Source organism: Pseudomyrmex gracilis, unplaced genomic scaffold, assembly GCF_002006095.1.
Source record: "Pseudomyrmex gracilis isolate BER0280 unplaced genomic scaffold, ASM200609v1 scaffold_260, whole genome shotgun sequence".
Lineage (NCBI taxonomy): Eukaryota > Metazoa > Arthropoda > Insecta > Hymenoptera > Formicidae > Pseudomyrmex > Pseudomyrmex gracilis.
The window spans coordinates 108,750-134,743 of NW_018020844.1; the positions used below are offsets into that span (position 1 = coordinate 108,750).

The following is a 25,994-nucleotide window of genomic DNA, read 5'->3' on the forward strand; positions in this document are numbered from 1 at the left end:
ATATATATCTTGTGCGTGTATGTGTGCGCGCGTGCGCGCAAAGATTTTAATATAAAATTATAGACACACACGATGAAAGTAAATAAAGTAAACGTTCTTACTTTACGTTGTATGAGAAAAACAATATGTTTTATCGCATAGAGTATTATTACGGTTCGAATGTTCACTTACCGAGTAACCGATAGAGCGAACAGTACAAATTGTGACGTGTCCTAATTACGTTGCGGCGTATAACCGGGAAGCTTCTTTTTTTAGAGAGAAGACTATTTATACTGTTATATCGTAAGAAAAATCATGGGAGAAAAAGAAGCTTCTCTGTCTAGAATTATTGTAATTAAGGAGCAGTGTTCAGAGCGGGAGGCCAATTCGACGGTCACGCTCTCGAAGTGTGTATATCCCACACACGTGCGAAACGAAACCGTGACAGAACTCTTTCACATGTTCATTAGACGTAGCGTGGACGTTCATTGGACGTCCAGCGAACGTTGTGAGCGATCTCGAACTCTCTTTTTAGTGACCTCGCTCGAGATGGGGAAAGAAAGAGTCCGTTCATTAGTTTTCGAGAGCGACCGGCAATCCTCGATCTCCCAAGACTGATTTAAAAGACGGATTCGCGCGAGGCAAGCACGATAGCGTTTTTTCCGGACACATAAATGTTAATCAAAGTCGATTTATATACATATATATAAATATATATATATATGAATGTTAGAATTAAATATTTTCTGTAAAACAAACAGTTATTTTAAATATGTCGTAGAATCGACGTGTGTTTCGCGGTAGAACAAATTGAACGACTTATTGGACGACTACAATCAAGACACATGTAATGCCTTGAGTACAATAGCACGTGGAATTAAAACGGAGAAAGAGATTTATAGCGCGAATAAAAAAAAAAAAAAAAAAGACAAATTTATTGAACGATTCAACGTCTTCTCGCTCGTCTGCCTTCGGGACGATGCGATGGATGTTGTCGCACGTGTGTCGTGAACAAACGAGAACACGCGCGCGTGTACATCATCGTTGCACAATCTTCAACAATTTTATGGGACTGAGAGAAAAGGAGAAGTGGAAAAACCTGCGCGCGAAAGTTACTGTAACTTAGGTAGTTAAAAAAAAAACGGTGTGTTTTAAAAAACGCAGTAAGTAAAATATTGCAAAAAGAAATAAAAAACGTAATTTTATACATATAAACATTTTATATGAATAAAATTATATAAAAAGAAAGAGAGAGAGAGAGAGAGAGAGAAGATACGAGAACAAAAATAATTTGTGTTATTGTTCATGTACAAATATTGCATTATAAAAATATATTAACATTTAAGCACATTTACAAATGTGTATAAGCGCGTACATGTAAATTTGTAATGTGTAAAATAAATGTATACGATGCATGTGTAATCAATAAAGTGTTGATGCACGTTATATACGTAGTTAACAATGCGCTATTAAAAACTAAGTTCTTTAATTTTTTTTTTTTTTTTTTTTAGAGACAACAAACCTTGATTCTCCCTTCATTGTTTCTTAATGCGAGAGACGACAATTATTGCACATCGCTGCAGCGACGTTACGTTCGTATAGAAAAGTTAGTTTCGTCGTATCTTTGGCTTCTTCTTACTTTTGTGCGATGTTACTTCCGCGAGTATTGCGTCGAGAGCGGGACGTTTTAATTAAACGATCTCATCAATTTGAGGACAAACAAACGTTTTCGTACGAGTTCTTCATCTCTCGTGCGCTTACTTTTTGGAAAAACGGACGACTCTTGCACTCGGCGTTTTACGAATCGGTCGAAGGCGGTCCGAACGCGACTCTGCACCTCGAAATAGCGCCTAGCACCGGTTTTATGAGTATCAAGAAACCCGCGAAAAATAACGACGCGAAGGTCAAGTCTCTCCCGGTGGTGTTTCCGGGCCACCACCTGGTGTAGGTCCCGGTTATGAGTGTGGCCAACAGGAGAATGGTGATGCCGATGCCGCCGCAAGCGTGAGCGACTTTGATCAATATCGGTCTCACACGTGGATACACCCACACCGTGTTCTTCGCGAGGATTCCGAAAGTCGCGGTCAGAACGGAGAGTACGATCGTCACCAGGCCCAGCTGCGAGTGAGGCGTAGCGAAATGGCTATTGTTCATGTTCACTTTGTTGACGATGATGATGACGAAACCGATCCCGATTAGGGCCAGGCCTATCGTGTGCAGAATCCAGTGTATCGTCACTCTGTTACGCCTGGCTAACTTCGACGCGATGTACGCCTCACCGGAGATGCTGAAGACGGCCTCTGTGATCAGAAGACCAACCTTTGCCACGGGATATGTGTAAAAAAGTAACAGATGTGTCATTATTGGATAATTATTGCGATATGGAGAAGAAAAGTTTGCAATAAATATATTTACACGTACAGGAATTTAAAATATCTCGGATATTATTTTTCCAATACATTAAATTAGAATTAACGTCAAAATTAACATTACGTTAAAAAAAAAAGAAAAACTCTCTACTCACCCCCACGGACATGCAAATCGGATGCCAAGCGAAGAAGCTGTAGTTTCCAAACGCAAGTACCAGAATGTACAACACGGGAGCCAATAGCAGAAAATGCGTGATTACTGAAAAAGCGAGCGTTATGGTGCTCGGAGGACCCTTGTTACTTTCGGTAGTCATGTTGGAATACCGAAGACGTTTTCTTAATATCTGAAAAAAAAACAAAAAAAAACAAAACAAAACAAATTAGCGTTTCAACGTCAAGTTTCCCGTGTCTGTTCACCTGAGCTCGCATTTTCCCATCAAAAAAACTACGACGCCTGGCAAGTGCAAGTCCTCAATTCGTCACTGCCTATCAAAGAGTTCTACGGACTCTCCACACGAACGGTTTTACGTAATTCCTCTCGTAATTACTACGAGCGTTAGAATGCGCGATGCGTGATTCATCTTTAATTGTGTGCGGCGCGATTTCTCGCGTCTTGAGCGTGTATTTATGTTGTTGTATTCTTGCATCCATCATCGTATTGTTACATTGTTTTTTTAATCAAACAACACGACTTTTAATTTTTAAGTTGGACGTACGCACGCATGCGCACATGTACGTAAACACAAAAAAAAAAGAAAACCATATAGCATATCTGTATTTGTAATGAGTGATAAGTTTTTTTTTTATCAGTATACGTGGCAATAACTTACTAATTCTGCGACGCGATAACGAGTCGCGTCTTTGTAGACGTGTGTGCAACGAAGATATGGCGCAGAAAAACTTTTGCACAAAAAATCAAAGATATTGTATCTTCGAAACTGATCAATTTAAATTAGTACAATAAAAAAAAATAACACTAAGATCAAAGGATGATCGCGCGAAGAACTCTCGCTCGCGCACACGCTGTCTGGATTGTTTTTCAAGAAATATATCGAAGATACCGACTCTAATTTAAGATTGTTGTTAGTTTAGCGATAAAAATCCAAAAGTCCTCGAGGCAATTCATTTCGTTAATTACTTGCTAACTACCGATAATAAGCTCGCGTTGAGTAACGCCACAAAAATACCGCTCTTTATCTCCCGCCGATCTCGGAGCGTCGATTTGTATCTACGACGTTTTTCCAGTTCTGACAGCTGCGTTAATGTCGTAAAATCGAAACGAAATTTTGAAATCCGCGATCGCACGCGATGTGTTTTCTCTGAATAATTTTTTAAAGTAACTCTTGAAAAAACACAAGTGTGAAACAAACTTTGCTTGTTTTGTTGTTGAAAAAATCAAACGAAGAAAAAATCAAATAAATGTTAAAATATTTATTTACGTTAACTTGTTTGCGTTGTTTTTTGACTCTATTTCTCCAAATCGGTTTGGCATTTGACGCGAAACAATGATATAAATATTATTATATTCACCATAATGTTTCGAAACACACTTGCGCACCAATCAAATCTTAAAAAAAAAAAAAAGAAACGCCAGGTATACTTCTTGAACTCACCGCGAACACTGCTCGACCGCTATATAAAGTCGCTGGTGACTTAAAGTGAAAACGTGTTTTAAAAAAAAAAAAGTCTCAAATGAATACACTCTCTCGTGTGTTCTTATTTTTATTTTTTTTTTTTTTTTTTTCACGAGAATTGGTACAAATCGCTCGCACACGCGCACGCGATCGTGTCCGTGACGCGACTGATTGTGAACAGCGAGAGAGCGTGGCGATCTAGGTTGTAGATCTGTGGATCGTGACGTTGGCGGTCGATGAGGAAACATCGTCGACTCACGGTCGGCTTTAGCACGTCGAACAGAGTGGATACATTGTCTGCTGAGGAAAATCTGAAACGAGGAGAAACTCAAGGAAACTCCAGTTCCAAACAATTTATATATTTCATTTCGCGCTTGCATCCGTGAATACGTGAAATAAGAAGATAACATGTCTCACGTTTTTCAAATGCAATAAATAAATAATTTTCTAATTTTTATTATTTCTCTATATTTTATTTATATTTCTTCTATTTCTCTTGATTAGAAAATAACACGAACGAGAAATGTTAATGAATGAAGCGAGAAAAATGTCCACTTAAAACGTTGACAGTCCATTTAAATCATTGACACACGTGACACAAAGAACAGTTTGCAAAAGTCTGGCGTTTGAAACATGTGAAACTAAATAAATACAAGCAATTTGTATTTATTTGGCTGACAAATCCGTCAGCTTCTGGTTCGATTAATTTTTTTTTTCATCCATTGTGTCCGTGATGGTTTACAAACATTTGATTTAAAAAATTTCGATAAATGTTTGTCGAGGGCTCTGAAGAGAGATTCTTCGACGTTGCGGCCTTGATGTGACCACAACACATGCGTACATTCCAATCGCATAAGCACACTCGTAACGCGCAAGTATGCACGCTCCATAAATTTACATGGCATCCGCCACTAACGCAATCAAAGAAAACCGAGAAAAACTCACGCTCAAGAAACGCCTCATAAATTATCTCGTCATCCGACGATCATGTAATTTTAATGACGTTTTTGTTTTTAAACTCAAACAGGTTTTCTTATTACAATAAAACAATTGTTTGCGTCGGGCTAATCTAATAGTGAAGCTATTTTTGCGCCGCGTTCAGCTCTTTACTGCTAAAATTGTTTCTTGCGTTGCATTTCTAATATCTCTTTTTTTTTTTTGTACAAAAAAGAGATTCACATTAGAAATTTTAATTTCTTCTGACATTTAGTAAGTATAAATGTTTCCTTTCGTTACATTTTATTTGTTTACACTTTATATGCATTTCTATTAGTTTTTTATTATACTAGCACAATACAGGCGCGCTCGCTATTGTCATTTTTATTTTAACGTGTTGTGTAAGTTAACACAATCTGTTACCGCAATGACAGCTGGTATATACGTCTTATAAAACATAATATACATATGAGAGATGTCAGAAATAACGCGTGAAAATCAAACTCGAAAAATAGTGAGAGAAAAGTGGAAAAAAACAACACGTGACTAAATTCACGTGACAGAAAAAAGAGTAAAAAAGAGAATATTATATATATTATATATAAAACTCTATATCTATATATAATACACACATACACACATATATATACATATCGTAATCACGTGATCGGGCTCAGTGACCCCGCCGCGGCCGCGCGGCCGAGGTCAGTGACCCCGCCAAGGTCGCGCGACCGAGGTCAGTGACCCCGCCGCGGTCACGCGACCGAGATCAGTGACTTTACTCTGTTGTATGTATATAATACATATAATATAATATAAAGTATAATATTATAAATATATAATAAATTATATGTATAATATATAGTATTTAATGTTATATATAACAAATTACAGTCACGTTACTTTAGTCACGTGTTGTTTTTCTACTTTTTCCTGTCACGTGACTTTACTTTAGTCACGGTTTTTATTTTCTCCACGTATACGACAAACTGTCAAAATCGCTTCTCTATCAATAATACAATAATTACTCTCTCAATCTTACCGATTCGATTCGACTCGATTCGATCAATCAATCGGCAACGCGAAAAAGAGGCAACAATAGATGCGATATATTCGATATGAAAACGCGCACTTCGCGGTCCAAATAGATTTTTTTATATAGAGAGAGAAAAACGAGATTACTTTTTATCATATTTTTTATTGTACTTTACGTAATCCGCGGTTGAAATTAATACTCGCACACATTAACACACGCGCGTGTGTAATCAACCAGAACGAGTCTGTCTGATAATATATCCGTTCCATTTGTAGAACAGAATTTAATGTAAAAGTTCGAGCTTTTCAATTTTAAGGAAATTAAATTTTGTGCCGTCGCTCACCGACACGGCACTTAACGTGTTAACGTAACAAGTTACAAAAATTGAGTTACGACAAAAATCAAGAGAAAAAGGCTAATTGCGCGTTTAAACAATTTGCAAGCGACGATAGTTTATAATTCTTGTAACAATTTTTGCAACACGACGCGATTTGACAAATGTCATCGGTGTCACGTGCAACGGTGCGACAGTGACAGCTGTTGTGTGTTGATCTTTGGTTGTCGTGACGACCGGGTTCGAGCAAGCACCCCCTGGTGAAGCACCCGGTCGGAGCGGATCTTTCTTTATTCCCGTTGACTGAGCAATTCGCTTGCTTTAAACTCTGGAAAATGGTAGTCGTGGACAAACCCAGGCATCTAATTGTTCTCACAGCTGGACATTTCTTCGGCACGGGACAGCAAACCGACGATGACATCGAGGATCGAGAGATTCTCGATCGTTTTCTGGAGCAATCGTCGTGCAGAACTCTGTGCGCCCGGCCGATCGACGAGGATCGGAATCGCTTGAAACTGACCATCGAGGTCCCGGCTGGCAGAAACACACTTGTTTTTTTTAAGGTAACGGACACGCGTTTTTGCAATGTCACGGACGATGACATTTCAGCGCGGTCGTCACGCTCGCTGATGAGCCTGACGTTTTTTTTCTTCTTCTTTTTTTCGATAAAAGGCAATTTTCTTCTCCAAGGCAAATTGCGACAAGAAGATTGTCGTGGTTTTATTTATTTGTTTGCTGACAATGCGAAAACCGCAGGTGACAGCGGCGCCGATCACAGGAGACAACTTTCACGACGTGGTTCAAGTGGCTTCCACCGGTTGCGGTGACAGTACGGTATTGATAGAAGGTCTGCGGCAAGTATGGACACCGACCCTCGAATCGTCCGGTTTGAACACGTCATGTCTGAGAAAATTGGAGGAGAAACTGCTGAGTTCCGGATTTTCAATCACCGTCGCGGAGGAGGAAGAATATTGGACGAGGAGAAGGGACGAGGTCAAACGGTCGCACGAGAAAGCGACTTGCGACGAAGCCGTTAAACTGATAAAAAGCATCAGGATCGAATTAGAAAGCGCCGCGGTGTCCAGGTTCGCGCGATTCAAATATTCGAAACAAAAAGCGCGCAAAAAATAACTGATGAAAAAAAAGACCGACACTTGGAACAACTCGAAGCTCAGAACAGAGTTCGTCAAAATCGATCTTATTTTTTTCACAGAGACGGATTGATCGCCGTGGAAGAGGCTTGCGAAGCTATTTCGGTATTCGCGGACGATTTGTGGAAACTTGGAGGACCGGCGTACACCGAGGAACGAATGAAGTCGCTTCTAGACGTGATTGGAAACGAAGTGGTCAAATTAACACAAAGCTATCTCGATGCGGTACGTTCGCGAAAAAGAAAAAAAAATATCACGAGGTAAGAAAAATTATTGTCAATCGACACGTTCGACAGGTCGGTGTAACTGACGCTCGTGCGAGGGACGAGACAATCGCTCTCGGAGCTACGGTGTGCGAAAAGTGGACGAACGTCACGCAGAAATTGACGGAGCTTTTCTGGCCGCATCACTCGCTGCATCCTTGGCGCGGAGCGATCTTCGTTCCTGAAAAATGCTCCAAGTTCGGCAAAATCCTCAGGTGAGGTCAACGCGACGTGCCGCCGTTCTGCCGTTTTTTTTTTTGTTTTTTAAAGCGAGCAATGAACCCGATCGCGCAATTTTTTCAGACAAATATCCGAGTTGCGAGCACAACATCGCCAACTGAGCAGACTTCTGACTCCCAACGAAAGATCCGGTCTCGGCATCGACGCTCTGCTCCAAGCGCTGGACGACACGAAAAGTAAGTTTCGCTTTCCGTGAAAAAAGAAATGAATTTTTATAAAACGAAAATTGCAATTTAGAAAATATACAAATATCTTGGTGATGTAGTTGCGTTGAACGACGACGAGCGGGACGGCGAATGGGAGAGACTGAGGAGTAAAATCGAAGAGGGTTTGGCGCCGGCTGAGGAACGCGTCGCCCAGAAGCTGAAAAACCACATAGCCGACGCCGATACTCCGAACGCTATGGTGGCTGAATTCGCGCGATACAGCGAACTGATCAAGAGGGAGAAACTCAAGGGAGCATTGCGCGGAGAACGGGAGTCTCTGCTTTCGGCGTATCGCGATCTGATCGGTAGAATCGCTTTTAAACGTGTCAAAATCTTCTTTTTTTTTCTTCACGTAGGGAAAATTCTCACGAACACTCTCGACACGCGCGGATATAAATGTTTAATATAAAATTCTAGAAAATCGCTTAGCCGGTCCCGACACGGAAAATCTCTTGGACGCTCCCAGAATATTGCAGGAGATTCAGGCCGCTAGATCGGCGGAAGTGCGATTGGAGAGCCTGGCTAAATTGGGAAAAGAGTTGCTCGCCGATCTCCCGGGCTACAAGGAGGTGGCGGCGCGACTATCGAACGCGTTGAAGGAAGTCGAGGAGAAGAAGCAGGATCTCATTGAATCATGGGTATAATTTTAGTAAACACACACGTAATAAAACTCTCGCCATTATTTTTCAACAAATTCAATTACTGGTCCAGGTGACCAACACCAAGAACGACATAACGAGAAAAGAATTGAGCCTGGGCACCGATTCGCCGGTGGTCGAGCTCACCGGCACCAGCATGATGCGGGTTACGTACGATCCTCGACTGATGACTCTGATCAGAGAGGCCAGAGCGTTGTCCGGCGAGGGCGTCGAACTGCCGAGAGAGATCAGAGAGCTGGTGGACAGAGCCGCGTCTTTGGCCGGACGTGCGAGAGCTCTTCAGCAAGTCGCCACCTTTCACAACACGATCGGCGATCGGATGGTGCCGTCTCAAAGGCCTCTCATGCTGACCATAGCTCTCGAATTGGCCCGGGCTGTTCAGGAACAATCCGGTGTTGTCTGGTCCGATCCCCATCTCGTCGATGTCTACACCGCTCGATTGAAAGAACTGGTGAGGAAACAAACGCATTTCTTGTCTGTAAAAATAATAGAAGAAGAAAAAGAAGAGAGAATTGATTAAAAAAAAAAATATGTTCAAGCGACAAATGCGACTTGCAGGTGGTAAAATTCGCTCGACAAAATTCGGAACTGATTTCGAAGCATTGCACGTTGCGAGACTACGTGTCGAATCTGCTGAAAGGCGACGCGGTGCATCTCGTGGGAAATCAAAACATATGGAAAGAGACGCTCACGAACATGAGAGCGATCGTTGACGCCGTGGATTCGGAGTACGGCAACGCGAGAGCTTGGAAGCTGCACTGGGATCGACAACTGTTGAAAGCACTGAGTGTGGCGTACAGGTACAAAACGACGCAATTTTTTTTAAAAGAAGTTCAACAAGTAAAAAAGCTTTGCGCCATGAATTACGTTTTCATTTTTAATCTGTAGAAGTGCCTTGCCGTCCTTGTCACGAAAATTGTCGGAGATTCGGGTGGAGCTCACCTTCCGGGACGGATCTCTTCAGTGGAGACCACCGCTCGAGGACATTCGCGCCAAGTTGTACTCCGGCATAAGGCGATCGCTTTCGATCCCGATAAACTTTCGAGGCGTGGGTGACGTAGCGGACGCGCATTTCGGAGATCTGGTTCAGAAGAACGCGTACCTCTTCAGCGGCGTTTACAAGCAAATCGAAATTGTGCTGTCCACTCTGGAGTCGTTCAGGATCAAGTGGCTCGGTCTGGCAACGCCGGCCAACATTGACGTCGGGGAGCAGTGAGTTAAAATCAAACTACAAAATACTTTTACATCGTTGTGTTGTTTATTACACACGCGTACACGTTGAATTTCCAGATTGAAAAACAAACCTCCTCAAGAATGGGCGAAAGCCTTCAAGGAGGCCAAACAGTGGGCTCAAGAGGTAAGTCGTTCGCGCAAAATATCGTCTTGTCTTTTGTTCGATAAAGCAAAAAAATATTTGAACGCAGGTTGGAAAATTGCGAGGTTGCGACGTAAAGATCTCGTGCGTGTGCGTCGATACGGCGACAACGAGGAGCGACTTGGAGACCGCGTCTCGTCGTTACTGGGAGCGTTTGTGTTCCGATTTGAGAACGGAGGCTTCGTCGCGGCTGATGGCCGTCGTGGATTTTCTGTCCTTCGCGTCCAAGGAGCTCGAGCGCAGACCACGAGACGCGGAGGAGGTCGGACTGGCTCACGAAGCACACGCGCGCATCGAGCAACAGTCGGCCGGGATCGCCGACGAAATGGAGGCAGTTGCTGTGCTAGCCAAAGTTATGGCTGCTTGGACCAGCGAGAAACTCGACGGTTAGCATTTGGTCAAGCAAAAAACGCATTTAATTTCGCGGAATTTCTGAGAAACTGATTTTTTTATCTAATCGCGAACAACCCACGCGGGGTCTTAACAAAAGTCTTTCTCTCTGTTGTACACACTCGAATGCAGGCGTTACAGCGGCCCACGCTGCTTGGCAGGAGTTAGGAGATCGTCTGGAGAAGCACAAAGCCGTCATGGCACGTCTGTTGGAAGACGCCAAAGTCAATCTTCGTCACAAAGCGATAGCGTTGAGAGACGAGAGAGAAAGATGGCAGGCCAAGTGGTCCAAGAGATCCGACAACATCACCCTGGACTGGCTGATGTTGATGAAGGAACGTTGGATCAATCTGAACGAGCAAATGAATTCTCTGAAATTAGATTGCAAGAGAATCTCTCTGGATCTCGAAACCGTTTTCGAGGACGACGAGATCAATCTGTCGCAATTGGAGCGTGAGCTTGAAAGCGAGGAGTCAAATTACAGGTAATTGTTTTCAAAAACATTTTTAAATATATTATTTACGATCTTATTCCGATGAACGACGAGGAAAAACAATTTGTTCAGATTCCAATCTGAGTTTTTGGAAGAACTGAGGAACCAAGAGACCGAGGAGTGGGCCGTGGCCAGGAAAAGATTGCCGAGGCTTCACGACTGGCTCGATTCGTGGGAGAGTAAAATTCACTTAGAGAACAATCACGAAATCGACACTTACGTCGGCAAAAAGATAAACGAAGTCAGATCGGCGATCGAGGCCGTTCAGCTGCTTCGCGGCGACGAGCTCGCCGAGGAACACTGGACCGAGTTAATTCCCATACTCGGTTTGAAGGTCGAGAACGCGCGAGACATCACTTTGGGTCACGTGTTCGCTTGTACAAAAGTCTTGAAGGAAAACGAAGATAAAATAAAAGTATAAGAACATCTCAAGGTTATCGATCTGATGATGATGTGAGTGTATGTTACATTTAACGTTTATTTGTGTTTTTAAGACAATAACGAAACGAGCGCTCGCGGAAAGCGGGATTCGGCAGGCCTTGATAGATCTGGAGATCTGGGAAAGTACAGCGTCACTTTCGATGCAAGAATCCACTGACAGTAAAAACACGACCGTTCTGATCGTCGGAGACTACGGCAGCTTGTTGGCAAAAATAGGTACTCTATTATTTGCTGAAAAGTTCTACTAGGTAACTTTTATCTTACATTTTTTAAAAAACACAAATTGAACACATTAACAGAGGAGCTGAGGCTTTTGCTCGAAGGAGCGAAAGGTACATCGGGACACGACAGGTTCGTGTCCAGAGTTGCGCGTTGCGAAGCCGCCCTGTCGGAGCTCGAGGAAAAGATCAAGATCCTCGGCATCGTGCAGAGAAAATGGATCTATTTGGATCCGGTTTACGGGAGCGGAGCCGCCCCCAATGATTCCGGAAGATGGTCGAGAGCTGACAAGGAATTCAGGTTTGGCAGTTCACAGGAGCGATATGTCTTCGTCTGCTCTGACCTTAATTATCTTTTTCTTATTCTTTATACGTTGATTTTTTTGTTTCTATTTCAGATACCTCATGGCCGAAGTGTCTCGGGATCCTAAAATACCGTCGTTGAGACAATTTTCCTTGTCGGCTTTGACAAATTTGAAGGATCTATTGGACAGGTGTCAGAAAAGTCTGGACGAATTTTTGGAGGTAGAGTTTGCAACAATCGCGCGCAAGATGGAGAAGCTTTTTAGGGAATTGTACTTTTCATCTCTTTTGTGTATCGGAAACTGTTTTAATTACAGGAAAAACGAACGGCTTATCCCAGACTGTACTTCCTCAGCGACGAGGATCTTCTCGAACTGATATCAGGTAGTACACGAGGCCTGGAGGCTCACTTGCCGAAGTTGTATCACGGTTTGGGTTCGGTGGTGAGAGAAAACAACACGTTAACGGCGATCGTGTCGCCCGAGGGAGAAGTACTGAGGCTGCCCGAGGCCGTCGAGCTCGCTGAGCCACTGCCGCAATGGCTGGACAATCTCGAGAGAGGAATGAAAAACGCTCTCCGTCAGAGTTTGGACAAGTGTTTGAACGACTCCACGCCCGATCCGTCCGTCTATCCCACGCAGATACTGTTGTTCACCGAGAGAATAGGATTCACCGAGCGTTGCGAGCGCGCGCTCAAACAGGGCCACGCGGCTCTGCAGAAGCTCGTCGAGTTTCTGGAAACGCAGAGGGCGAGATACAGAGGATTGGAAGACGCCGGCGACAAATTGACCGCGCTTAAAGCGCGCAATCTTCTTCTCGACACTGTTCATCATCTGCAAGTGGCCAGGACCTTGTTGAGAATCGTCGCAACCGGCGAAAACGCCGGCTGGATCTGGCACAAACAATTGAGGAGTTACAGAACCGTAAGTATAAAAAAAAAAACAAATAAATAAATCAATTAATAGTAAAAGTGATACGAAGCGCGATGTTTTAAACAGAGTCAAGGCATGTACGTGGTGCGATGCGCTGGCGCGGAGTTGCCGTACCGCTTCGAGTACCAAGGCGCGTCCATCGGCCTGGTGAGGACTCCCTTGACAGAAAGATGCTTCCTGGCGCTCATGCAGGCTATGAAGCTCGGACTGGGCGGAAGTCCAACCGGCCCAGCCGGAACGGGAAAAACCGAAAGTGTCAAAGCTCTGGCGTCTATCCTGGGTAGACTAGTGCTCGTTTTTAATTGTGACGAAGGTGAGGAACTCATTTCTCTTAACTTTTTCTGGAAAAAAAAACGATTGAAGAAGAAGCAATTGCTCTCTACACGCGATTTGATTTCGTGGACAGGAATGGATACCGGCAGCATGAGACGAATCCTAGGCGGTTTGGCGCAAGCCGGCGCCTGGGGCTGCTTCGACGAGTTCAATCGCCTCGAGGAGGACACTCTGAGCGCGGTGGCGATGTTGGTGAGGCCGCTTCAGGAAGCGCTTCGAAACGGATCGCCCGAAATTTTGCTGGGCGATCAGAAGGTCAAGTTGAATTCGCACTGCTGCATCTTCATCACCATGAATCCGGCCGGGACCGAGTACGGGGGTAGGCGCAAACTACCGGATTCCCTGGCGAGACTCTTCCGACCGATCAATATGGCGCATCCGGACAAGCTTGACATCGTGAGAACTTTGCTGGAGTGCGCCGGTTTTCTGGAAGCGGCCACTCTCGGCAAACGACTCGTGGAGGCTCTCGATATCGCCGGGACCATGCTCTCCGAGCAGCCGCACTACGACTGGGGCCTCAGAGCGCTCAAGTCCGTGCTCGACGCGTTGCGCCCGATCGCCGGCGCCGACGAGACCACCAGGTGCGCTTTCTTCAAGGAAAAAAAAGATAAATCTGTTTGGTTTGTTTTGCGATAAGCTTTGGAAAGGATAAAAATTATTTCTCTTACTTGACAGACTTCTAGTCTCGATCAAAGCGTCAACCTTGCCGAAGCTGACGGAGGCCGACACGGCGAAGTTTCTTTCGCTGCTGAACGATCTCTTTCCGAAGACCAATTCTTCCGAATCCACGGAGAACGAGGATCTGGTTGTCGTGCTGTTGAAAGTCTGTGACTCACGCGGACTGACGAAGGAGATCGCCAACAGATGCGTTCAACTGAACGATCTGCTGAAGAGCAGAACCGGCGTCGCGATCGTCGGCCCGGCGGGCAGCGGGAAAACGTCAATCAGATCGTGTTTGGCCGAGGCGATGACGAAGATAGGCAAATCCGTGTCGCAGGTAATCGTTTATCCCGGCGCGATGCCGAAGAAGAGATTGCTAGGATACGTGAATCCACGAACGAGAGAATGGAAGGAGGGTGTTCTGTCGAGTACGATAATGTCCGCCGGAAATTCCGCCACCTGGATCGTCTTCAACGGAGACGTGGAGCCCGAATGGGCGGAGGCGCTCAACTCAGCCTTGGACGATAATCGACTGCTCACGTTGCCTAACGGAATAGGAGTTAAACTCGGTAGCGGCACAAGGTGAAAACAAATTTGCGTGATTTGACGTTTAATTAAATATCTATATCGCGATGATGAATTGTTCAAGATAAAATGATTAATTGCGAAACAGGTTTATTTTCGAGACGCACAAACTTGCCGGCGCCAGTCCCGCTACAGTTTCGCGACTGGGTGTTCTCCACTTGGGATCAACGAAGTCGACGTCTTTACTGGTGCCGTCGAGATTGGAACAACTTTCTTCAACGGTTGCGGAGGTCGCGAACGCTCATTTATGTTCGTGCATAGACGAAACCCTGAAGACAAATGCCGACGGCTTGTCCGCAGCCGGTCTGATGTCTGCTGCACTGTGTCACCTATGTAGATCGGAAACCTTCACTCAAACCACTCACGCACTTTTGGTCTCATTATGCGGCCACATTAAAGACACACAGTCTAGAGACAATTTGGCGAAATTTATTTACAGCTCGACCGACGGTTGGTGAGTGATCAAACGTATAAAATAAGTTTTACAAGTTCTTACATTATTTTAAATATTCTTTCAGGTGTCCTGATCCACAAAAACCAAATGCGGTTCTCTACGATCGTGAAACCGATCGACTGATGCCCTACGGTGACACGTTCGAGTCTGTTGACAGCGACCGCGGACCTGTTTCGATTTCAGGTGATATAAAAAATATGATTATTGAAATTAGAATAATACGAAGAATGAAAACCAAAAGAGTAGGATAAATTATATGTTCGATTTAATGTACCGCAGATCGCGTTAGAAAGACACTGGCGGCTATTTTACCTTGGATAGAGGACGGCCATCCGATCATGATTCGCGGATCTCAAGCTTGCGGCAAAAATGTTCTGATTGATCTCGCGTTGACGAGGATCAAGAATTACGAAGACGTGACCGTGGTGAGAGGATCTTCGCTCTACGGTATCGACGATCTCGTGACTCGTTTGAAGAAGGCGTGTCTGCGTCTGGAATCTTCCTCGCAAGGTAGAACGTACAAACCGAGAAGCGGATCGCGAGTGCTTCTTGTCTTGGAAGACATGCACCTTGCCGCCAAAAACTTACAGGTAGTATCTGCTTTTGGGGTTTCTTTTTTTGTCTATTTGTTAAGTCACACAGTAAATCTTAGATAATTGCGTGGATCTCTTGATTCTATCGGTCTAACCGAGAGGAGAAAACAAACATCGCAACTCAACGCGACGTAATTGTCTTCAGGAGTTGGTGAGAGAATTGATTCAGGAGGAAGGATTTTTGGAAGACGACCTTGTATTTTCCAAAGTGTCCTTAACAATCGTATGCACTGCCGATACGTCCGCTCGATTGCATCCCAGACTCGAAGCTTTGTTTGCAACTTGTTACCTGGAGTAAGTAACGATATATCAAATCTTTGCAAAAACGTGCGAAATAAAAAGAAATACCTAATAACATAAAATCATGTCAATCATCAGACCTCCAAGCCAAAAGGAAGTCGCGATAATTCTCGAACTTCACTTGAGAACTTCTTTGAAAAAAGTGGACTACGTTATGGCGGAATCTTGGATCGTCCGAATGAAACCTAATATTTTGGACGCTTTTCGATTCGCGTATTCCGCTCAGGAATCGTCTTTCGTCTGGTCCCTTAAAGACTTCGTCTTTTGGACAATGGGCCTCAAATATTATCCCACGCCGGAAAACGAAGCGGACATCACTCGTTATCTGTTGGACATCGGACAACGTCTGTTTCGCGCTAGGTGACTTTGATTATTTAGAAATTGTGTGTAAAAAAAAGAGACTTTTAATAATAAAATTTTTCGCGATGTAACCGCTTTTCGTTACAACTTCTCGTCCAGATTAACGCCCAAATCGCTAAAGCGATGGGAATCCTTGCTACTTTCGAAACAATTCGACGTGAAGGACTTCGACGACGATACGTACGTGTGGAAGGACGCAAATATCGGATTATATCCTTTGAGCAAGGAACAATGGCGCGAGGAGATAATCACCACAGCAGCCAGATGCGCCAGGGAAGGTCAACCGATACAGACGTCGATTTCATCCTATCTTTTGGAAACTGTAGCTGGTAATAATTAAAAATTTTAATTAAATCTAATTAAATGTATTTTTAACAGAAACGGCTTGCAATATTTTGTAATATTATTTCGCAGGACTGAATTGGGCTATAGGATGCGATTTTCGCGGGATAATTTTGATTGGGCGACCAGGAGCGGGCAGGAGATCGGCGGTCAAACTGGTTGCGACTTTCTCTTCTTTTCGACTGATCGACTCAGGACCTGGTACATCACAAGTTACAATTTGCTACAAGTTGTATATTATTTTATAGAAAGAAATTCAATGTAACTTATCTCTTTTGGTGTGTTATCGGCATTAATTTCTCGATTTCGGGGTTGCAGAACGCGGTAAGGTGGCGATAAAAAACGCCGTGCAGAGCGCCGGTGTCGAGGGTCAATCCGTCTTGCTTCTGTTGGAGGAACATCACGCGAGGGAAGAAACTCTGGCCGTGTTGGTGAGCGCCATAGTGTCCAAGGGCGAAATCCCGGAGCTCTTCACCGCGGAGGAATTCGAGACGTTGGTCGCACCGTTGGCCGATTTAGCTCGAAGAGAAGATTTTCAGGGAACGTTAGAGCATTACTTGTATCATCGTACGTATATGTTTAGCAAATTGTTTGTTTTTGAAAAAAACTTGCCGAGTAAAACGCGTTTTATATTTTTTTCAGGCTTGCGCAAGTATCTTCGAGTAGTTGTGATCTTGGATTCAGAAGACATCGAATCGTCGTGGTTCCTGCGTCTGGGTCTTCTGCGATACTGCGCGCTTCTCGGGCCCGGGTTCAACGAGTGGTGGTCCCGTGAGAGCTCGCTGATCGACTTGGCGGTGCAGGAGGAAACTTTGCAACTGCGCGAGGACGAAGAACCGCCAGCCGGCGCGAGGATCATACTCGAGGCCCATTTGCAAGCACCGCGACATCAGAAGGCGCCGGCGAGATTTCTCGCTCTCATACACACGTGGAAACGTCTTCGCGACACGTGGAGCAAAGAGGTCGAAGAGAAGTTGCGATCACTCGAGGCTGGCATCGGAAAGCTGGGAGAAGCCGGCGAGCAAGTGGCCAAGCTCGAGGACGAAGTATCCAGGCAACGTCAAGAACTTGAGGTTCGCGCGCCACAATTTTTTACAACTTACAATTTTTAAGCTCGTGTTTAAATTTGTTGTTTGTTTATTACGCGAAGACGGAAAAGGGAAGAGCTAACGCTGCTCTCGAGCAGATCACCGCCACGATGAGAGGCGCGACCAATCAGAGAGGAGAGATGACGAGCTTGAAAGCCAAGACCGAAAGCGAAAGCGTCGAACTCGCGCGGCGCAAGGTGACGCTTCGAACTGTTATTATTATTATTATTATTAATTTTGCGTGTAATTAAAAATAATGTTTGTTCTTTAAAAATAGGCGGATATTGAAAGCGAATTGGGAAAAGTGGAGCCTCTCGTCGAACAAGCTGCTCAAGCGGTGGCTGGCATAAGTGCCGACGCGTTAGCTGAAGTTCGCTCGTTGAGAGCTCCGCCGGCGCCCGTGAGGGACGTGCTCGAGGGTGTTCTCCGGCTGATGGGCATAAAGGACACATCTTGGAACAGCATGAAGACTTTCCTCGCAAAGCGAGGTATCAAGGATGAGATCAGGTAAGAGAGATTACGTTATATCGATCCCAACTTACATCCACTTCTTTTTTTTTCTCATCGCCTTCACTCTTACATTTTTTAGAACGAGGAAAACCTTGTTTTTTTTTTTTTTTAATATACATATCTAACGCGCAGAAACTGGGACGCGAGACGTAGCACATCAGCCAGTTTGGAAGCGGTCGCCAAATTAATAAACGAACGTCCGGAGAGTTTCGAGGAGAAAACGGCCAAGAGAGCCTCGGTGGCGGCTGCCCCGCTGGCCGCTTGGGTTCTCGCTAATCTCCAGTACGGCCAGATATTGGAACAGGTTGCTCCTCTGGAACGAGAACAGAGACAACTGGCCGAGTACGTTTTCCTCCTTTGTCTTTCAAATTTTTTCGTGCGTGACAAATATTTTACTTTTTTGCTTTTTTGCTTTCGCGCTTAAGACGATTGGCGGCGGCCGAGACGCAGTTGGGAAAATTGTCGGAGGGACTGAACACGGTGGAAAGTCGCGTGGCGCAGCTTCAAAAGGAGCTCGCCGAACACACGAGAGGCGCGGCCGAGCTTCAGCTGCGAACCGAAGCCACGGAGGCGAGTCTGTCGACAGCGCGGGCTCTTTTGCAAAAACTCGACACCGAACATCGCGACTGGCAGTCTCAATATCAAGAACTGACCGCTAGGAAGGAGAGACTGGACGTTGAAGCGGCCAACGCGGCCGCCCTGCTGGTGTATCAGGTGTGTTTCCACTTTTACTGTTTGAAAACGAAAAATCGAACGGAAGAAGTTAATTGATTCGCTTGATTATTGATAAACTGACAGGTTGAAAGCAAGTGATATTTCAATTGTGTGTATGCGCACAGGACCCCAAGAGAGATGACACCTGGCAAAAAGCGGCCATCAAACTGCTGGTGACCGAGCGGGAGCGACTGCAATGGAGAGCACACGGTTTGCCAGCGGACACGAGCAGCTTGGTCGCGGCCTCTCGCGCGCTAAAGGGACCTTTGGTGTCTATTTTCTTGGATCCCTCGGGCGTGGCTGTGTCTTGGATCAAACGCAGCATCGGCTCCGGACTCGAAGTCACGCAGCCGGGAAATACGAAATTTCTGACAACCGTGGAACTCGCGGTGCGATTCGGAAAGCCACTTTTGATCGAGGAACTGGTCGAGTTCCCGTCGGTCTTGCTGCCCGTTCTCCGCCGGAAACCTCTCAGGTTGGGCGATCGCATTCTGCCGGCTCAGCAAGGATTTCAACTCTTCTTGGCCACCAGAAAGGACAGGATGGAGGACGTTCCGAGAGAGGCCGATGCTGTGTTGTGCCACATCGCGCTCGGCGCCGGCACGAAGAGCTTGACGGAGAGATTCGTGGAGAAGGTATATAGGAAAAATATGAATTTTTTGTTTGTCCACAGAACAAAATCTTTATCTTATTTTTGAAAAATATATTTGTGTGAGATAATTAAATAATTTCGACGCTATTCCGTCAAGCTCCTGTTGAACGAAACGCCGGAGCTCGAGGCGCAAAGAAGAGAAGCTTTGGAGAGGGAGGAGAAATTGTCCGGGGAACGAGACGCGGCCAGACTCGAGCTGTTGAGTCAGTTGGCCACAGCCAGGGGCCAGGATCTCCTGCAGGAATCCCAGGAAGAGGGAGGACTCTTGTCCACGCTGGAGGCGACGCAGTCGAAAGCGAAGGAAATAACGGCGGCTCTCGAGAAGAGCAGACAGAACCTGAACGAAGTCTCCAAGTACACTTTTTTCTTTCAACGCGCGATTTTTCGGATTCGAAGGTTCAACGTCAGTTTTTTTTTTTTTTTTTATCGCTGTCTTCCTTTCAGACGGGCTAAGGATCACGAGCAATTCGCGCAGTTCGCCGCCAACGTTTACGAGACCATCAGAGGCGTAACGGTTCTCAGTTCTCTGTACGTTATTTCCGCGGAAGCTTACACGGACATCTTGCTGAAGGCGGTACAGGTTGACAGTTCGTCGGGCGAAGACAAGGACAGAAAAAACTCGCTGATCGAAAAACGGTGCGACATAATTTCCGTCGATTCCGTCGATGTCAACATTTGCGATAACGTGCGGTCTCGTTATTATTTTTAGATTGATAATTCTGACGTATCACCACTGCGCGAAAGCGATCTACAGAAAGCACCGACTTCCTCTGGCGCTGCACATGGCGTTGTCGTTAAATCCGATATCGGAGGTCGAGAGAAATTTCCTATTCGACAAGGGCGGAAACGGCGGCGCCGATAATTCGGACTTCGAACCGCCCGAATGGATACCGGACGAACGGTGCGACGCTGTGCGAACGTTGGGTTCCTTCTTGCCGGATGTACGTGAACGCGATCATTCGACGAAGATGTCCTTTAACGATTTCAAAAAATCCGAGAGATTTTAAAAAATTTCAAAACATCTCTCTGTATTTTTTTTTTTTCATTAAAGGTGGCCGCTAGGATAAAACCTTCCTGGTTGAAGGACACCTCCGGCATTTTCGCGGACAGTGAGCTCAGTCCTTTTCAGAAAGTCCTGGTCCTGAAAGCTCTGCGACCCGATTATTTGCACACCGCTCTTTCCAAGTATGCCGCCAAGCAGTTAGGTGAGTGTCATCCCCATATTTGCATCAACATATCGATTGTCTAATTCGCGAATTTGCTGACAAAAGGATTGAAGAACCTGGCACCACCTCTGTGGACGTTAAGCGCGATCGCTCAGGAAAAGGAAGCGTATCCCGTGCTGTTGCTTTTGTCACCGGGAGCCGATCCTGGTCCCGAGCTCGGCGCGCTGGCTACGAAACACGCGGCCGCTGGATTTACGGAGATTTCGTTGGGGCAAGGACACGTCGCTCAAGCGGAACAAGCGTTGGAAACCGCATGCAGGTTGTAATCTCCGCGAATATTACGATTGTACGAAAAAAGTTAGGGTTTTTTGAATTTAGGTTTTTTTATTATCAAAAATTCTTTTAATCATTAAAACTCAATTATTTCAAGAATCACCAGTCACGAGCGTTGTCTGTCATCGATTTGCAGACACGGCAGCTGGATATTGCTGAGCAACTTGCAGCTCGCGCTAAACTGGTTGCCGCGACTGGAGAGCTTGCTTCGGTCGCCAATGTGCACCTCGAACAAAAATCCCTCCGCGAGAATCTGGCTGACCACCGAGGAATGCTCGGGATTCTATCCGGGTCTGGCGGGGCTGTGTTTGAAACTTGCTTACGAGCCTCCCGAGGGCGTGAAGAGAAACATGAGGAAATCGCTTCAACAATTTCGACAGTCGCAACGTACCGACGACATTTCGGCCGCCGTTTTGGCGCTCTCCTGGTTGCACGCGACGTTGCAGGAACGACGGAATTTCGTTCCCCAGGGTTGGATCAGATCGTACGAGTGGAACGAGTCGGACTTCGAGGCGGCTTACGAGTTGCTGATCAAAGACGCGGCGAAGGAAAAGCGATCGCAGCAAGGTGTGAGGTCTTTTAAATTGTGGCGCTTCTTTTTTTTCAATGTTCGATGAGAAAAAAATTGTAACCTGCGTAAAATGTGTTTGTAACGAGAAAGAGGGAGACTGGCAGATTGGCAGAGGTTTGCTCGACGTTGCGGTCTACGGCGGTCGTCTTCAGGACGATTACGACGCGAGGGCGTTGCGCTCGATGATACGCGACGTGTGGTCCCGAGACATCTTCGACGGTCGTCGAAAACTGGGAAACGCGTTGAAAATAACCGACGCGGTCCTCGGCGATCCGATAAAGTCGCTCGAGAACTTGGACGATGTCGACTCGCCCAAGGAGTACTTCGGACTTCCCGCGAACGCTTACAGAGCGTGGGAGAGAGCCGCCGCCGAGAACGCTCTGACATATTTGGAATGTAAATATTTTTTTTTCAAGTCTGTGCGAATTAATTTAAATTGTTTCACATACGTTCTTCTTTCAACAAATCACTTTCAAGGTATCTCAGCGAAATTCTTCAGTAGCAAAGAAAGAAGTGGCAAGAAGTCGGAAAAGTCGAAGGTTCAACGAGAACTGAAGGAACTTGTGGAACGACAATGTTCTCAGACAATTGCGAGCGATGCGACGAGCGAACAGACGAGAAATCCTTTGCAGGACTTCTTCGTAGATGAGATCAATCTTACGAGAAAGTTAATGAATGTCGTACAAACGAACGTGGACGCGTCGTCTTTCGAGAATGGTGAAGTAAGGCGCATTGGTTTTAATTGCAGCTTTGTTTTCTTTCTTTATGCGCACACAAATAATTATTTTTTTTTAGCATAGAGAGAGAAAGAGAACGATAATTACGATTGTAAGATAAATTTATTTATTTATTTATTTGTCTTTTTGTAAAAGTCTTGTAAATAATAATTGAAGATTCCGAAGCACTGGCACGAAGAATGGCGCACCGGTCCGAGGAACGCGATGCAGTTTGTGAAAGCGCTTCTGTCCAAGCACGAAACGTTAAAAACCTTAGCGATGGGTGTGCCTCGCCGAGTAGACTTGTCTCAATTGTCGCGACCACGTGCTCTTTTAACCGCGCTCAAGCAATATACCGCACGAGAGCTTGGCTATCCGTTAGAAACCCTTGAGCTCCGCGCCAATTGGGTCGAGAATCGTACGAAAAAAGAATGGAAGATATCGATCCAACTCGAAGGCCTGCTTATATCAGGTATATACACGTCGAGGTCGTTTTATTTGTTAACAATAGGAAGTGAAAAAAAAATGCATTCTGTCAATGTCACACGATGTATCTCTGTTTTTTTTTTTGCTAGGAGCATCGATCGAGGATGGTGTTCTGAAAGACTTGGACGCGGATTCGGCAGCGGTCGCTTTAGCCCCGACGTGTCAAGTGGCGTTTGTACCGGAAGAATATTCTTCCGAGGATAAATCCGGTGGCGACAATCTCAACTCACTCGAGGACACGTATCGGCAAGATTATTTAAACATACCGGTTTACACAAGTGTGCAACGGGAGATGTTGATTTGTTCCTTACCCGTCACGTGTCTGAGGGAAGAACGCGCCACGTGGTTGCGTCGTGGCGTCATTCTGTATCTGAAATAAACTTGTGCAACAATGTATTGGATAATTTTAACGTGATAATAATATTACGTGATGTTTTATTTATGTTTTGTTCTCTTTAACAAGTTCGATAATTTATTAATTTAAAACAGTTATGTAACAAATGCGTGTGAGAGAATATAACTTTTATTAGATTTTTCACTCATTATTTTCAGTTTGACAATTTATTAATTTAAAACAATTATATAATAACCTTCGAGAGAATATAATTGTAATTTTTTACAATAAGTTTTTCAAACTTTTGCCAATTAAATTTTAGTTATTTCTGTAATTATTTTTAAATGATTCAATATCGTAAAATGCAATCGTCAGATTTGCTCTCGGTCGAGTGAGCAACAAAACAAAACGCGGAGGATGAGAAAAATACACCACACTTTTACAGCTGTAGTTGCTCTGTTTAATAATAGATTTAAAAGTACAGGTAAATACAGTACAATATCTCAGTTGTTTTTTTTTTTTAAGAAAATAAACTGGTTCATTGTGATTGGTCCGCCCGGGCAAAGCCTGTATACACATTCCACGACTTTAGAAACTCATGGTTTTGCTCATGATGTTTTCCGCAAAAAACAACGCAATTTGCATATTGCAGAAATATAGATTCGATATTTTTTTTTTATACATACAACACGTGTAGTGCACAATCTCCATTTTCTGTAGAAAATAAACAATATATCATTGTATCTCCCTGTGTGTGTTTTGGCTAGAAACTCTTTTCCATCAGCATACACGCACATACACGCAAAACTAAAATCGATCTTTTCTCTCCCTGGAAATATCTTTTTTTTTTTTTTTATGTAGAAACATCTATTCGGATTTGAAAAGAGAGAACAAACAGACGCGCGAATATACAAATTTGTTTTTTTTTCTTTTTTGTTTTTTTTCTCGTTGAACTGGTAATCCCTAGCAAAATTGAGAAATCTCATAGACTAGTTACAATTCAGAATCTATGATATTAAATTGTGTGAATATAATCGAAGCTCTCCTAAAATTGTAAATTGTAAATCCAAGATACGAAAATAGAACAGAATCAAAAAGAGCAGCGGTTTCCACAGCGAACGTGTGTCGCGGCTGTGTAATCTTTTGCTTGTTCTTTTTCTTGTTAAGACTAATAAAAAAAAATTAGGTGATCAAAACGTCTCAGAATTTAACTGCAGTTCAGATTAGTGAATAAAGTTTTTCGTTCGCACATTCACCGGTGGACAACCCGTTCCTTTTGGTTCTCTTCATATTTTGGATGTATCTATAATATGAATACTTCGTTAAAGTTTTTCCGTACAATATGGACGACATTTTAAAGCTCTAGAATTGAAAGTCTAAAATGTACTAGGATTTCGTATTTTAAACAAATCGAAATTTCATATAATTACGATATCTTTTTAACTACTTAGTTTTAAACACGCGCGTTGAAAGTAGATCCAGCTGTATGTTTTTTTAGATCTAAAAGATTTTTTTGAAAATAATTTTCTTATTTTTACAATAGAGAAAAAAGAGAAAAAAATCTCTATGTTTGTCTTTACATTCTTTTGAGAAGAAGATTCAAAATTCTTAAATTAGATCTCAGCACGTAAATGATGAACATTTATATACATATAAAAAATAACGTAAGTTGTACACAAATATCACGTGAAACGTAAAAAAATCACAAATGAAATTAATAAAATTAAAGAGGATAGAGAGAAAGCTACTTCCGATATACCTTGTCGTCCAGTATACACAGTCAAGTACAACTTGAAAATTACAAATGTCGAGTAACAAGACTCACTGTTTACAATATATCGATTATAAATTGTCTACCTTTGTAAATTTTTACGAGAGGTATATAGTGAAAATGTGTTTCTCATGCGCGGCTGCTGAAAAATGCAGCGTGTTCGTATACACGAAGATATTTCTTCTTCTTCTTCTTCTTCATAAACACGATGACAAAATTTCGACGACGAATAAATTGTTTTCTCGGGGAAACGAAATAGAAAAGAGGGACGGGAAAGAAATGGCATTTTGTTACTACGGCACGAGTGCGCTGGCTTACATCGAAATGTCAAGTGATTGTCGTCGAATTTATTGCTTTAAAAAGACTTGAAATTGAGATTTGCGAGCTGAGCCAGCGATCCCGCCGCTGCGAAAGGCATTGCTATGTGTGTGTTATACATTACAAGAAAAGTATTAATCTCTGGACATGTATCTATCCTTGAACAGTGTTTTCCATTTTTTTTTTGTTTTTCGTCTATTTTCCGAATAAAAATACGATTTACTTTTCGATTGCGACAACAATAAATATTGTTGTTGTTTGCAATTGGATTTATTTATTTATACAATGTGTGCATAAAATAATTTATTTCGTAATTTATATATTATAGTAATAGTTCTTATTAAACTTTATAATTAATAAAAATATAAATAACGTATGTGTGATAAATATATCTATAGATATTAGTATATGTGTATATATTACTCTCATTGAAAGAACTTGAAGCGCGACGTAAGTGTCTAAGGATAGGTACGTGCTCGTAGATTTTTGTCTTACGTTAGGGAAATTCTAGATCAATTGCCTTTTATCTCACGGTCGTATATATATATATATATATATATATATATATATGTATATATATACACATACATACACCACTTCGCCGGATTTCTCTCTCACGCGAAATCGTGACAATTGCGACGAGTGAAAAATTCCGTGAGAGACAATGGCAATCTCTCTCTCTTTCTTTCTCTCTCGTGTTCATTTTGTTTATAAATCGAAACACAACGAGTGGTGTGTCAAGTATTGTA

General features: G+C 43.7%; 2 protein-coding genes across 5 annotated transcripts; one reads left to right on the forward strand and one right to left on the reverse strand.

Moving 5' to 3' along the window:
• Nucleotides 1–1,468: 1,468 nt before the first annotated feature.
• Nucleotides 1,469–4,162, reverse strand: LOC109859394 (cytochrome b561 domain-containing protein 2-like). 4 transcript variants are annotated; one of them, XM_020437628.1, is made up of 3 exons: nucleotides 3,962–4,162; nucleotides 2,504–2,692; nucleotides 1,469–2,298 (listed from the first exon to the last, which is right to left on the reverse strand). In XM_020437628.1, the coding sequence occupies exons 2-3, from the start codon at nucleotides 2,660–2,662 to the stop codon at nucleotides 1,777–1,779; spliced, it is 681 nt and encodes a 226-aa protein (XP_020293217.1). In that variant the 5' UTR covers nucleotides 2,663–2,692; nucleotides 3,962–4,162; the 3' UTR covers nucleotides 1,469–1,776. The 4 variants fall into 4 exon arrangements, with proteins under 4 accessions (XP_020293217.1, XP_020293216.1, XP_020293218.1 ...); XM_020437627.1 differs by lacking the exon at nucleotides 3,962–4,162 and adding an exon at nucleotides 3,879–3,951; XM_020437629.1 differs by lacking the exon at nucleotides 3,962–4,162 and adding an exon at nucleotides 3,179–3,820.
• Nucleotides 4,163–6,500: 2,338 nt separating this feature from the next.
• Nucleotides 6,501–23,396, forward strand: LOC109859383 (cytoplasmic dynein 2 heavy chain 1). The gene is made up of 45 exons (XM_020437608.1): nucleotides 6,501–6,851; nucleotides 7,045–7,373; nucleotides 7,502–7,664; nucleotides 7,736–7,917; nucleotides 8,006–8,118; nucleotides 8,208–8,453; nucleotides 8,566–8,786; nucleotides 8,860–9,258; nucleotides 9,366–9,607; nucleotides 9,696–10,019; nucleotides 10,098–10,164; nucleotides 10,232–10,568; nucleotides 10,705–11,056; nucleotides 11,138–11,480; nucleotides 11,560–11,722; nucleotides 11,806–12,025; nucleotides 12,123–12,249; nucleotides 12,345–12,950; nucleotides 13,026–13,272; nucleotides 13,366–13,873; nucleotides 13,968–14,534; nucleotides 14,626–14,991; nucleotides 15,056–15,174; nucleotides 15,271–15,581; nucleotides 15,730–15,878; nucleotides 15,963–16,244; nucleotides 16,344–16,573; nucleotides 16,659–16,787; nucleotides 16,905–17,153; nucleotides 17,229–17,659; nucleotides 17,737–17,871; nucleotides 17,952–18,181; nucleotides 18,317–18,526; nucleotides 18,610–18,898; nucleotides 19,024–19,533; nucleotides 19,648–19,904; nucleotides 19,995–20,186; nucleotides 20,260–20,491; nucleotides 20,602–20,755; nucleotides 20,822–21,035; nucleotides 21,186–21,616; nucleotides 21,711–22,016; nucleotides 22,098–22,342; nucleotides 22,514–22,808; nucleotides 22,912–23,396. The coding sequence occupies exons 1-45, from the start codon at nucleotides 6,624–6,626 to the stop codon at nucleotides 23,199–23,201; spliced, it is 12,240 nt and encodes a 4,079-aa protein (XP_020293197.1). The 5' UTR covers nucleotides 6,501–6,623; the 3' UTR covers nucleotides 23,202–23,396.
• Nucleotides 23,397–25,994: the final 2,598 nt, after the last annotated feature.

Coding starts and splice junctions, on each gene's coding strand:
- LOC109859383 (XM_020437608.1), top strand. CDS start 6,624: ATGGTAGTCGTGGACAAACCCAGGCATCTAATTGTTCTCACAGCTGGA. Junction 15,879..15,962: donor TTTGCAACTTGTTACCTGGA/GTAAGTAACGAT, acceptor GTCAATCATCAG/ACCTCCAAGCCAAAAGGAAG. Junction 16,788..16,904: donor ACTGATCGACTCAGGACCTG/GTACATCACAAG, acceptor TCGGGGTTGCAG/AACGCGGTAAGGTGGCGATA.
- LOC109859394 (XM_020437626.1), bottom strand. Junction 2,299..2,503: donor CGATTTGCATGTCCGTGGGG/GTGAGTAGAGAG, acceptor CCCGTGGCAAAG/GTTGGTCTTCTGATCACAGA.